Source organism: Anopheles nili, chromosome 3, assembly GCF_943737925.1.
Source record: "Anopheles nili chromosome 3, idAnoNiliSN_F5_01, whole genome shotgun sequence".
NCBI lineage: Eukaryota > Metazoa > Arthropoda > Insecta > Diptera > Culicidae > Anopheles > Anopheles nili.
The window spans coordinates 47,232,568-47,245,904 of record NC_071292.1 but is presented as its reverse complement, the minus strand read 5'-3'; the positions used below and the strand labels follow the sequence as shown (position 1 = coordinate 47,245,904).

The following is a 13,337-nucleotide window of genomic DNA, read 5'->3' as shown; positions in this document are numbered from 1 at the left end:
AATCAAACAAGCAATGCTTTAGGGCGGACAAATAATGTGAAAATGGAGCATAACGGGACTTTAGAAGAAATATTGCGTATATATATATATATTAACAGAAGCCGATATGAAGGTTTAACGTGGGACTATAAAGAACTAAGTGACGCGGGAAGAAGAGCGGGGACTGTGGGCGGAAAGTTATAGGAACAAATAAACAATTGTACATTTGCTAAATCCATGTTTTTGTTCACGAAAGAAAATTGTATATCAAAAACCGCAGAATTGTACAATCGCCCGATTTTTTGGCGCCGGCGGAGCAAATTTTGCGACCGAAAAAAAGTAACTCCTCATCGCATGCGATCCTGTTACTACGGGCAGAAAAATTGACTCGGCAGCCGGTAAATTTTTTGGCGTCGGCGGAAAAATTTTTTGGTGGTCGAAAAATGTAACCTCCTCATCGCATGCGACCCTGTTACTTGGAGCAGCAAATTTGGCAAAATCCAAATTTTTGTTATGAAATATTTCATGACCCACCCACCGTGAAATATTTCAGCGAAATGTTTCAGCCGAGACACATTGAAATAATTCTGTTCTAAATTTTTTCGAGCAGTTTTAGATTCGAGTTCGAAATTTCAGTCGTGAAATATTTCTTCACTGAACACGTTGAAATATTTCTGCTCGAAAAAGCATATGAATTTCGAAGAATTTTCAAACCGTTTTGCAGTGGTCGTCAAGCAAATGTTTATCATACTTACCGTTCAAACGATCGATTTTAGAAAATAAAAATCAAAAGACGACAAAACTTCGTGCTCGTTATTTCAGTTAGAATTTCTACTCATATTTTTATGCATTTCTTAAATATTGAATAAAACGTACGATAACTTACGCCTACGTTTGTTCGAGAAGTCTGGAGTAACTGCGGGGAGCGAGCGGGTACGGGGGGGGGGGGGATCAGAGAGATTGAACAAGGCGTATGCTTTTAGATATTCCTAACCGCCGCCGTATACGCCGCTAACGAGAAATAAAATTATTTATAAAAGAAATGTACAGTTTATGGTTCGTTGCCCAGCTTCTGCAGCTTTTGGTGCCCACCCCAATCGCTACAGATCGTGATTATCTGTCCATATTGCCGGCCACGTAAACGGTGAAGCCATCAGCTCTAGGGCCACTCGCCACTCGCCCCTCGAAAAATTACCGGCTCAATTTATTCGTACTCGTCTTTATTTGTATGTAAATAAAAAAAAAAAACCTTCGCTCAAAATGGCCATTGGCTTGGGCCATTCGCTTTGCTTTTCACTAGCATTTGCTTAAACGCCGCATATTGGGGGCCGCACACGAACACGAGTTGTGGAAAGTAAACTGCTGCAGCGTAACAATCAAACAAAGGGATAGTAAAACGCGCCTACTAAGATCGGCTAGTTGTTTTTTTTTGTTTTGCTAAGCGTTTAATTAAGCGCCACTTTCCGTGGCACACGTTCGGCAACCCACAGTAGGCTGTGTCCTGAAACTCTCACACACACACGCACTCGCATGCAGCAGGATGTGCGTGTGCGAGTGATGTGAATTTCTTTTTAAGTTTTCTAGCGCCATTTTACAATTTGCTTAAGATAGTTTCATCGCCTACCGAATTGACGCACGTTCGAGAACGAAACACGACATTATCCTACAACTATTCGTACAATCCTTTTCAAAAGCGCAATCCTTACAACGTGTTGTTCGTGTGTGTGTGTGTGTTTTTCCATCTCAAGCTAGTCAGGCGGTCGCTTATGTTTTTATCGATTTTAACGCTCATTTTGCTCGCCCCTCGCGTGCTAGTCTACTTATACGTGTAAATAATAATAATTAAAATAAAAAAAAGTAGCTACAATTTTTCGTATAAACGTGTCTCCTTTTGCTTTTAAGGGGGGGGGGGGGAGGTTTCCTTTTTTCCACCCCCGTTGTTGTCGCTCTCCTTCTTCACCAACCCTCCCACCTCCCCCCCCCCACACCAACGTGTGAGAGAGATATGGGGGGTGGGAAATTATGCTAATATTGAGAAAAAAAAAACAAAACCGAAGAGTTGTATCGAACGCATCGCGCTGAACGTTCTATCACTAAAGATAATTTTTGGTTCGAAAAAAAAAAAACGAAAAAAATATATAGATTCGTACGTAAAAGAAAATAGGAAAAAGGACACACGTGCGCCCTTGGGGACGTACGCAGAAAAAAAAATGATCCTTTAAAATTAAACAATATTATAGAAGAGCGTCCCGCCAATGAAAAGCAGCGAACGCGAACGCGAACTGCTGCACATCTTAAAAGCGAGGGTTTAAGTGTTGTCGATTTGTTTGGGAACGCTTTTCTCTCACTTTCTCCTTCTTCGTACAACCACACAGCAAATGTGCAATTTTCTCCGGACGAAATTCACAGGCCTTTTCCTATCATTTCACAACTTTCTCCTATACCTTTACTACGCCGCCTAATGGCGCGGCAGATTCTCTTCTCAAATGTAAGTCGTTCCTCCCTTCAGCCTGTTCAGATTCCGTCCATGTACTGTGTCTAAGGACGAACGGGGGAGGGCGTAGGCAGCCTTTAAAAAAAAAATCACCGCCTTAACACTACATACAGCGACGTGTGGGATAAAATGATGATAAAAAGAACGTAATACTACCAGATATATATATAAATGTACCACATATGAGAGCGCCCTGTCGGAGGGGTGTTTTGATAGGCGGGATTGATTGAACTCTCCTCGAGCATATCTCGCGCCTCTTGCATCACCCACGTGTGCGCGAGCGTATCCTTTTCGTTTGCGCACACGGTTCAATAAGCAGCAGGACACGCAGGAAACAGGATGTTGGGGTCTCGTACATACACACACACACGCGAACGCACATACGAAACGAAACAGCGAGGTGGGGAGCGTATGGTGATGTTGCGAGAAATGCTCACGACCGAAGCACATGAAGCGTGTGTATGAGTGAGAGACAGAGAGAGAGAGAGAGCTCTAGGACACCAAGGACCTTGCGGGGCTTGTTGGAACCGGTGGCGGAAGGGCACCTACTTCCGGCTGCTGAACGCAGGAACTGCTGCTGGAGGCATTACCCCGCTCAAGGTGACCGAGTCCGGGTGGGTTATGACTTCCTGGTGGCATCGAACCACTGCTGCTGGCACCATCGAGAGCCATCGGAAGGTCCACCGTGGAGGTGGCTGGATCACGATCGTCGAGTGGTGAAATTAGGACGGCACTCGATTTGGCCGGTGATACCATGGAACCGATCGGGGAAGCCGATGTAGCTGACACGGACGAGGAGGGTGGTGTCGAAGTCGGTGCGGATACGCCGGCGGAGGTGAGCGGGTTCGCGAAAAGAACGCCCTCGTACTGGACGCCGTTGAATTCCATCGTCACGACGAGCTTTTGGTCGCCTTTGCTGGCGTCACCTGTGGGAGGGAGGCGTTTGGTGAAAGAGTTGAGATTAGTGTGGGGAAATCTTGGTCGTAAAGCCAACATAAAGCTTCTTGCCATAACTCGATTCATATCATGATGAATATCATCTATTCATATCATGATGAAAGTCCATTGAAGGACTTCCAGAATGGACACTTTTACTATATGCTTACGATTTTCATAGCTTAAATAGCGTCCTTCAAGTACTCTTGAACCTTGTGAATATCTTGCAATGTATATCCCCGCCACAAAGCCTTTCAAAGGACTTCCAGAATGAACACAAATTTTATGCCGAAGGATATTCAGAACATGAGCATCCTTAACATAGTAAAGCCTGGATGGTACAACTATCAAATGTCACTACTATCCAGCATCGTCTATTCCATAACGAAAAGCCTTCAAGGTACAAATCATGAGCCTTGTCTCTATCTACTTCAGGTTTAGGACCTTATCTCCATCTGGTGCTGTCTAAAAAGACTTCTCCCCAATCCACAGATCCCTTTTGATCCTTTACGGGCTTCTAGTCTTCATCTTCTCCGCTGTCTTACCTCGACTGATCAACTTAAACTGCATGCCGGTGATACCAAGCGGGGAACTGAACGGATCAGCTCCAGCACCACTACCTCCTCCGGCCGCCAAATGTCCACCCTTCGAATGGTGCAGCTCACTATCAGGCGTGAGACTAAGCCGATCGCCATTCTCGTGCTTCGGAAGCTCTCGAGCCACGCGCGATTGCTGCTGGTGTTGCAACTGCCTTTGGTGCAGGTGATGCTGATCCAGCAGCTGCTGTTGCTGCTGTTGATGCTGCTGGTGAGCCTGCAATTGTTGCTGCTGCTGCTGCTGCTGATTCTGACGCTTCAGCTTGTCAGCACTATCGCAACGAAGCCGCTCGCGATCGAGTATGCTCAGATCAAGCGTAGCCAAATGTTGCTGTTCGCGTGCCACTGCCTGCTGCTGAACTCGCTCCCGTTCTCGTTGCTCTCGTTCACGTTGCTGCTGCTGTTGCTGCTGCTGCTGCTGGTGATGATGCTGCTGCAGATGATGATCGGCGAGGCTGAGCGCAAGCGGATGCTGATTGACGGCAGCAGCGGCTGCGGCCGCAGCAAAGGACGCCCGTATCATGTCCTCTTCGGTCGTTTCGTCCTCCATTTCGTCCTCTTCATCATCACCGTCCTCGTCAAGTGGTGCACGTCCGTGGCCACCATTTTCGCGCAGGTTTACCGGTGTGCTATCAGACCGAGCGTCATCTTCATCATGCGAGGAGCTGTTCAGCTTCTGTGGCGTTAGTGAACGGTTGTGATGTGAATGATGATGATGGCCACGTTTGGCCGGTGGTCCACCCAATCCACCACCATACTCCCGTGGATCGCTAAAATCAACCGGATGATCACGTTCACGTTTAATCGATGCCATTGCGTGGTCACGTTCGCGCTTGATCGGTGCCATCGCATGATCCGGTGATTCCGACAAGTCGAGTGCACTAAAAACGAGAAAAATCGAGAGCTTTAATCAACGGCTCAATCTTTCCAGGCGCCGCGAGGTTGTCACCTACCTTTGCATGTTGTTTTCCGGACTGGTGTTGAGCGAATTCGGTGGACTGTTCGGGCTCGGATTGTACATGTTCCAGAGGGCAACACGCGAGATGTCGAGTGCATTCAGCGCGGACAGCTTGTCTGGGCTTTGGGCACGACCCAACTCCTTCGGTTGGAACATCTTGATGTAGTTGATCATGCGCTGCTCGAACTCAGCCGGCAACATGTTCGGTATCTGACCAACCGGTGGCAACAGCCGATGGTGATGCTGCTGTTGGTTGACGTGTGAGACCAGCGATAATGGTGGCATCTGCGAGATACCCTGCGGAATCGGTGAACGCTGAACTGACGGCTGTAAGTGGAGATCGAGAGAGAGAAAGAATGATCAGTTAGTTAAAGGGATCCAATCTGATACACTTCCGCACCCGAAATCGGACACTAATAACGGGTTCTGAACAACTGAATTACACCCGGAAACGGAGCATCAAATGCAGCCTCACTCCTTGGAAAACTCTTCATCTATCTGCGGATCGATCTCCAACACATGAATGAAACTCCGCAGTGATTGAATGCATGAATGAACGAATCCATGCAACCCGCCGTTTGTGGCCATGTTTCCATGTAGTGCAAACACAAAACAAACAACCAATTCGATCGTGGCCAACATCGATTAGCTCCCGAGCGTGGCGTGCCAGTTTTCCCGATTTCCAACATAGATTGATCAACATCCAGACGTGCTGTTGTGGGGCGTATAAGCACACGAATCGTACAATCCTTCAGCTGGTCGGAGTGGTGCAGGTTCATAAAACATACGCGCCGGAACACGACCCTCGTGTTTGCCACAACAATGCATTTACGAGCCCGAGAAGAGCTCGGTGATATGTTTTGATCCACCGATCGCGCGCGCGCTCTTACACACATTGTGCGAGCGTTCCCGTTTCGAGACATGAATCAAAGTTTATTGATTGTTGGGGCTTATGTTTATGTGCCAACAAACCCTTCATTTCCTTTCTGCTCGGGGTACCGATGATCATGTGCTCGCGGGATGTGCGTCGTAAAAAGTGGCGAACCGAACAGACGCGACCGCTTTTAGCAATGTTGCGGATAAATCGACGCCTTAACCAATCGATCTGGGAAGCTCTCTCTCTCTCTCTGACCAGAAGTGACCCTCTCACGGTGTTAAGAGTGCAAATGGAATGCTGCTGCGAAATGTTGCACTGGAACTGCACGCCAGCATAGGCACACCAATGAAGACGGAAGACAAATATTGCCTCAGATGATCCAACGAGCCGGTTGTTCGAGGTGATAGGCTCGTTGGAAACGCGGCTTGAGTTTATTGTACGATCGTGTGCGTGTTGCAGCATCTAATTGCATATTTTTATGTTGCATAATTAAGGCTCGTATATTTGTGAAATTGAATGAATAACCCGTTTTGATGCAAATTTTGAATTGTTGTTAAATAAAAGAAAATTGCTAACGTTTTGATTGGGAAAAAACTGTCGCTATTCCGAGCCTCTAGCTCATCCTTCCGACTGGATGCAATCTGTTAGATGTTACTTCAGATGCATGCCTTTGAAAAGGGGGGTTGGTTTTCTTTCGATTCCCAGATGCGTTTGTCACACCTGTACCAACTACCAGCCCCCTCGGTCCTTCTACTCCAACGCCTCCACCATTGCACTTACCGAATCAAACTGGCCATAGCTCGAGCGACGACCCTCGCGCCGGTTTCCATCGATGGCGGCCTGCAGCTCGGCTGGGGTGCTTAGGTTCTTCTTCTCGCACTCGTACGGATAGAGATACTTCATGTACCTGTGTTGGGAAAAAGCCGGGAAAACGAAATCGGTTAGATGAAGAAGGCAAACGGGGCAAAAACCGTGAAGACGGCCAGTCCTGGGGTCGTAAAAGAATGCGTCCGGTGCGATGATGAGCGATCGAGTCCCGGGGTGTCGGTTCGACTTATGCTTATGCTGGGGCTGAAGATGAGCCAGCGTCCGCGGAAGGTGAGTATAAATATTAATTCATCGAGCTCGAATGGCACGATGCGTTCGTCCGTCCGTCTGGCTGTCGAGTGCGTTCTAATTGACTGTGTACACAGATATTTACATGCATTCCCCAGCGTACGGGGATCGTTACAGAGTCGCGCTGGAAAGGATCGAACCGATAGGAAGAGGCATCCGGAATGGAGGGATCTCTTGGTTGACGAGAAACCACGGAGAAATGTCCAACGATAAATCGTACATTTTGTGAACATTTTTACTTTATTGAGTCGATAAAGCGGCTCTCAAAACATTAGAACATTAGAGCCATGGATAAAAATAAAGCAGCTTAGAAGGCTATACTAACAAATTTACGCGATTAATAACACAAAACCAGATCTCGCGGTATTTCCATGCACAAAATAAAATTACACAAGCCCACCAAGTGAGCGGGAAGATTAAATTCCCGTGGAATTCGTTCGTAAGTGCAAATAAATCATTCACAACCGTCAGAGCTTTTGATGCTGAAAACGATGCTGATCGCGCGGGATCGTCCACAGATCTGCAACCGCACCGTAAAGGAATTGGAATCGAATTGAAGGCTTCCTCCAGAGCAACACCTCCATCACAGAAAACCCATCAAAACCACGATGGGGGCCAACGTGGTTTGGGTGCAAGCTTCGAGTCGAAATTCCCGGAAACGTTAATGCGGATTTCGATACATCAAAACGCATCAAACGATCGAACCTCGTGCGCATCTTAAAATCAAAGAAAAAAACCTCATCATACATCGTGCAATCCATGTGTGCCACAATGTGCTCTTCCTTTCCCGTTGGGATCGATCGTGCGAGACCCCTGTTTTTTTCGAGAAGGAGTTGAATCTGCCGCTTCGTTTCGCTTTCCTTATAAAATCCATAAAATAACCCGGCATCGCAACGATGAAATCTCATTAATAGGGCCACATTTATGACACCGCTACCCTCTTTTCGACGATGCTGGACAACGGTGGCGTAAACCTTGAGCTCCTTTCCTTGGAGGGCGGCATAAAACGCGGGCATGCAAAGCGAAAGCGAAATTCAAGAAAAGGCCCACCATGGCGACGAGATGGGTAGGCGCATTAAACCCGGCAAACGGAAGCTTCTTCGAGCGTCACTGCCCAACGTTGAAGGCTTCAGGATCGAGAGTCGTCGTCTTCTTCTGCCATTCGTTGATCGATTTCGCGAGAACGAGCCTCACTGGGCAGCGAAAGAAAATAATCAATATCGCTGGTGTGCGCGGTTCTAAGAAAAACCTCCGGACCGAGGGGAAACCAACCCCATGAAGGATCTGTCATTTCTTGGCCGCGCGAGGGAAGCCGCTCATCGTCCTCGGGACGGACCCAACCGTGATGGATTGGTCATTTATTCGAAATCGTTAAAATCGAACCGACGGAAAGGAAGAGAACCCTCGCCACGAAGCAGACGGCGCAACAGGCGCTGGCCTTTTTTTATTATTATCTTCAATTTATTGTTGGCCATATTTTTATTTGCAATAATAAATTCACCGATTTATATACATTTTGCCTGCGTCGTGCGCCCGTTCCCGACGGCATTCTTCCCCCTTAGGGCGCTGCTTTGGGACATCAGGTCAGCGCGCCTGACGGGTGGTGGAGGATGCTGTTTTTCACTTTCAGAAACGGTTTTGCTTTGCGTTGTTGCGCTCGATCCGTCACCGCCTCTTTTGAAGAGACGGTCAGCGATCGGGCGATGATGTTAGGCGCCGGAATGGAATTCGAGTACAAGACATGCTACGAGACGAGTGTACAAGGCGGCTTATGAACATCATTCCGTCGTTCATCGAAATATGCCAGCGAGTTGAGGAATGTGTGTATTTTATTAGTTTCAAATAATGCAGCGAAATGCACTTTATGAACAGGCACGAAGAAGACGTTTCAGTCACCGATAATAGGTACATACAGAAATACGTCGTTGTGTAATGGTTTTGATCATTTCAGAATCATTATGAATTAATTGGAAGATTATGGCGATTGCAAAACATTGGCCGGATATATGCATAAACCTTGGTCGAGCACGTGCTTATTAACTTCAAACACTCGGCATAAGCTTCATGGCCTCCTGAGTTTATCTGCAATGGCATATTTTAAAACCCGCCTAATGATGAGCAATGAAGCTTTTGCAAAGCGTACAATTATTATGTCAGGGAAAACCCTTCGAACGCTGCATAATAATATTATTGGGATGAGACCCCATCCAGCGTGCCGCCCTTTTCATGATAATCAACTCCGGGGTCGACATGACAAAGCGACATACCGCCTGGAGAAGACTCTAAAGCGAGTTCTCTTCAAATAAGTGAAAAAAAACCCCTATTAATGCAAAAACAAAATCCCTCCACCTTCGCCACCCGCACACAAAGCGCGCGACAACCAAGCACGACGAAGGAAATAATAAATGTCACAAAATTATCAACATTGACTTATAACCGCCGTTCACCGCTCACCTTCCTGCGCATCGTCCTTTTTGGGGCCCGCGGCTTTGCGCAAGGCGAGAAAGCGTCGAAGCGTCGACGCGCAATGTTTGAGCAGTGACGGACGGGGGTGAAGAAAAAAAAAAGGAGGGGTGCCAGGCGGAGTGGGTGGCCAAGTGATGAGGGTTGCTTTTGGTGTTTTCGGGCCGTGCCGACAATCGGGCATTAATTTCGGGTGTACCGATGGAAGGGTGGGAGGACTGAAAATATATTAATTTAATATTTAAATTACCACCACGAAACCGTGGTGACATACGCCGGCGGTGTTTGCGGTTGAGGTGCACGTGGCACAGGCGCGGTAGAAATAGCGAGACAAAAAATGTGACAAAACACAAACTACGACCGGCAGAAGTGAGCAAAAAAAAATACGGGGAAATAAAAGAGAAAACTGGAACGTCGGTGTTTGGAAGATAGCGCGCACCCTCGAGCGTCTGGCTGATGCTGAGGGTTTTGCATTTTATAGCTCGAGAGAGAGAGAGAGAGAGAGAGAGACAGAGAAAAGGGAAAAACAATGCCCAAGAACGTTCCGGTGACGCATAAGTCACACCTGGGCGGAAAGTGCCCCCTAAAAAGCGCGTGCACAAACGACACACCACTTTACGGGGCTGCAAAAATTCAAATCAACCTCCGAACCATCGCACAATGATAGCCTGCCTACGAGGCAGCATAATGCCTATCATCATCGGTATGGAATTGTGGTAAAGAAGTTACGATCAAACCCATCATGGCGGCTTTCGCGCAGGCTAGCCGTGATGAAAAACTGACGGCAAAACAAGGCCACAAACAGATGCTTCTCTCGGGAGCAAAAGCTGGGCTGTTATTGTGGATCGAATTCCACGTGCTCCATCGAGTTCTCCCTTTCGGTGGAAGGGCGCAGATGTTTTCCATCGCCAGACAAACGGACGCCAAGTCGCGGGCGTTCGATGGGGTCACGCGCCCGCACGATTTTAGGGCCGCGTTCTTTTTTTTTTGGCACGGAAATCCACTTGGGACGTTTTGAAAAATATGCTTCCAGCGGTCATGTGGCGTAAGAGGTTCACCTGTTCACCTTCACTTCAATGCGAGACATCAAACGAAAGCCAGAGCACTGCATCTGCATCTCGATCGTGGGGCTTTGGGTGGGTTTAAAATGAAAACCGCACATTATGAAACCGATCCGTTTTCGATTTTTCCGAGGCACCAACCGGTGAAAAGAGATAGCGATGATAAAGAGCGAAGAGAGACACAAACGGGGGGGAAAAAAACCCCCCACTTCCCACTAATTACCAACACAAAACATCAATTACATCGCTTATGTCCACGCACACGTGGACGCGACACCGACGGGGCTAAATATTTGTCTATTGAAATTCAAATAACCGCGGCCACACTCAACCGATCCTCGCTCCTTTGCACGCGTGACTAAGCGGTTCCCTCCTGCCATATATATATATATGCCCATAAATATGCTCTTGCGGCCACAGCGGCTCGAGATGGCGGACTTATGAGCTGACGCGCGCTGATGGACACTTTGACCGAATGGCCACAAATAGCCGCGGCGTCACAAGCGTGGACAATCTCTGAATCATAAACCGATCGCGTCACAACCCGATCGTGTTGGGGTTGCGTTTGCTTTTATCACGGTGACGCTGAGACGGTGATGATGGTGGTGATGATGATGACGGTGATGATGATGGTTGGTGTACGTAACACTCCAAGTGATCGTTGCGCATCCACTTGCAGGATGTTGTGATCGTTGTTTATGATCCGTACATGGGATTGCAATTGTCGCGTCCTGTGGCGCTGTGAATTGAGGTATGCCCATTAATGGCCCCATAATCGATAGCTAAAGCTTGCGCAAGGGAACGCGCTTCGAACATTGATTAAAAACTATGAAAAAGTGCTCCAACCCGACGCGGACGTACACACAACCGCATGCTCGATCGCGAATGGAGACACAGAGAGTGAAAAAGAGAAAGAGAGAAAAAAGGTCCCCTAAAACATTCAATTTCGTACACGATATCAAACACGTCCATGTTTGAACAATTAAGTGATTGTTGGTTTTTATTTTTCTTCCATTCCACCTCGGGTATATCGCACGAGCATAGTTTTTTTTTGTGGTCGGTTGAGGTGTTTTGCTTGCGATGATGTTATTACACCGGCTTGCGGTTGTGTAGAGCGAGAAAGAGACAGAGCTCTGAAGCGCACGAGTTGGGAAAGGATCGAGATGCGGGAGAGTCCTGTGCATTGACATTGCAGCGGGCTTTATTTTCGACACATTATTGAGCTTTGAAATAAAATGTAAAATTTGCGGCTCGATTGTATGTGAGATGGATGCGGTAAAGTGCCATTCAGGGTATTCAATAAATGATCATATTTAGCTTTGTTACTCAATTTCCCCGACTCACGGGACTCGATGGAAAGTAGCAAAAGCAATTGCAATAATCAAGCGAATCGCGAAAGTTTCATCAAACGTTCGCTAAGAAAAAGCTTTACGAAAATTAAAAATAAACCCTCCGACGCCGAAGCAACTCATGTAACCACCATGTAAGCGTCTCGGGGGAGAATTTTATATCGTTTAATCAATGAGTAAACTTTAACGATCGATCTTCATAAATCAATCCCGCAACCACCCGCACCGGACTCCACATCCCCTTTTGCCAACGTGTGTTTCGCCAGCGCAAAAGGGTTTCGAATTTGTATTTTAATGAAATTAGCTTGCTTTATTGGCGATCCGAAGGGCACCCCGACACACGGCGAACGAAAGGCGGGAGAAAATTAAAAAAAAAGAGGGGCCTGCGAGTGCAAAACAAAACATCGGTTAATATGCAGTTTAATTTAGTGCCGGCCTATAAAAGCGCGCTTCTTTCTCTCTCTCTCTCTTTCTCTCTCTCTCGCGCGTGCTCTGCTGGCGAAAGGCGCACAGCACAAACCAAATGGTCGCCGGGACGATCGAACTCGGGGGCCCTTCGTGGTGAAATGAAGGGCACACCAAAAACATATTGCCAGTGGAGCACATTTCCGTTCGCCATCTCGCAGACAGCAGGGGCCGATTTTGCAGACGTTGGCGGGCCCTTGGCGTGGACCCTAAATTGGTCCGTCTGTACTTTGCCACGGTTCGCGAGAAGGCCCTTTTCGACCTGCACCGGGCATCCGTTGTCGCAAGCGTTGGCGTATAACCCGTATTATTCGGCACCACGGACTGGGGAATGGGCGATTTTAATGCCCATTGGTAGCGATGCATGGAAATGCAGCTTGTGCGCTCGCGGGATACCGACTACCGCGTGGTAAAGTGGACAGCAAAATGAGATCCAATAAAATGGTGCATTAATAATAGTGCATCGGCCATTGCACACGCGAATGCCACCGTTTTTGTGATTATAAATCACGCCAAATGCTTTGGCAGCTGGCCAGCTCGTCGGGTGTTTCTTAGCGTCTTGATGAGTCGCTCCTTGAAACACGAAATGGCGGCGATAGTTTTCATTCGTCAGAATGGTGTATAGATTTATGAGAAGACAGAAAAAAAAACGTCTTTACTTTGAGCTTTAATTACCGCCAAACACACACCCCACATTGGCATTGGTTGCAAATTGTAGAAGATCGAAGATCGTTTCACGCTAAGATGATCAGAAGAAGAAAAAAAAACTTCAAGACTACACAATTCGAGGCAACCATTTGCACGCATCGCGAAACGAGTGGCGAAGGCGTAATGATGGAACGTTCGGTGGGGTGTTATTAGGCCACATTAAACGCATCACCGTCCGGAGTCCGATCGAATTACGTATGCAAAGCCCACTCCGCGCGGACTACCAGTTGGCCTGTAATTTATGTGCACACACACACACATGCTTTTGCATCCGCCAAACCCATGGCAGTAGTTATCGTCGCCCCGTTGCAACGCTTTCTTGCTTTTCTCGTGTG

General features: G+C 47.5%; 1 protein-coding gene across 1 annotated transcript in view; it reads right to left on the bottom strand.

Annotated features, from left to right (window-relative positions):
- Positions 1–2,965: 2,965 nt before the first annotated feature.
- LOC128724459 (protein dead ringer) overlaps positions 2,966–13,337 on the bottom strand; it is an 89,867-nt gene continuing 79,495 nt past the window's right edge. Inside the window, exons 7-11 of the mRNA XM_053818183.1 lie at positions 6,621–6,747; positions 4,965–5,290; positions 4,487–4,886; positions 3,955–4,417; positions 2,966–3,399 (exon numbers count right to left, since the gene is read on the bottom strand). Of these exons, the coding sequence (XP_053674158.1) occupies positions 2,966–3,399; positions 3,955–4,417; positions 4,487–4,886; positions 4,965–5,290; positions 6,621–6,747 (1,750 nt within the window). The remainder of the gene's footprint in view (positions 3,400–3,954; positions 4,418–4,486; positions 4,887–4,964; positions 5,291–6,620; positions 6,748–13,337) is intronic.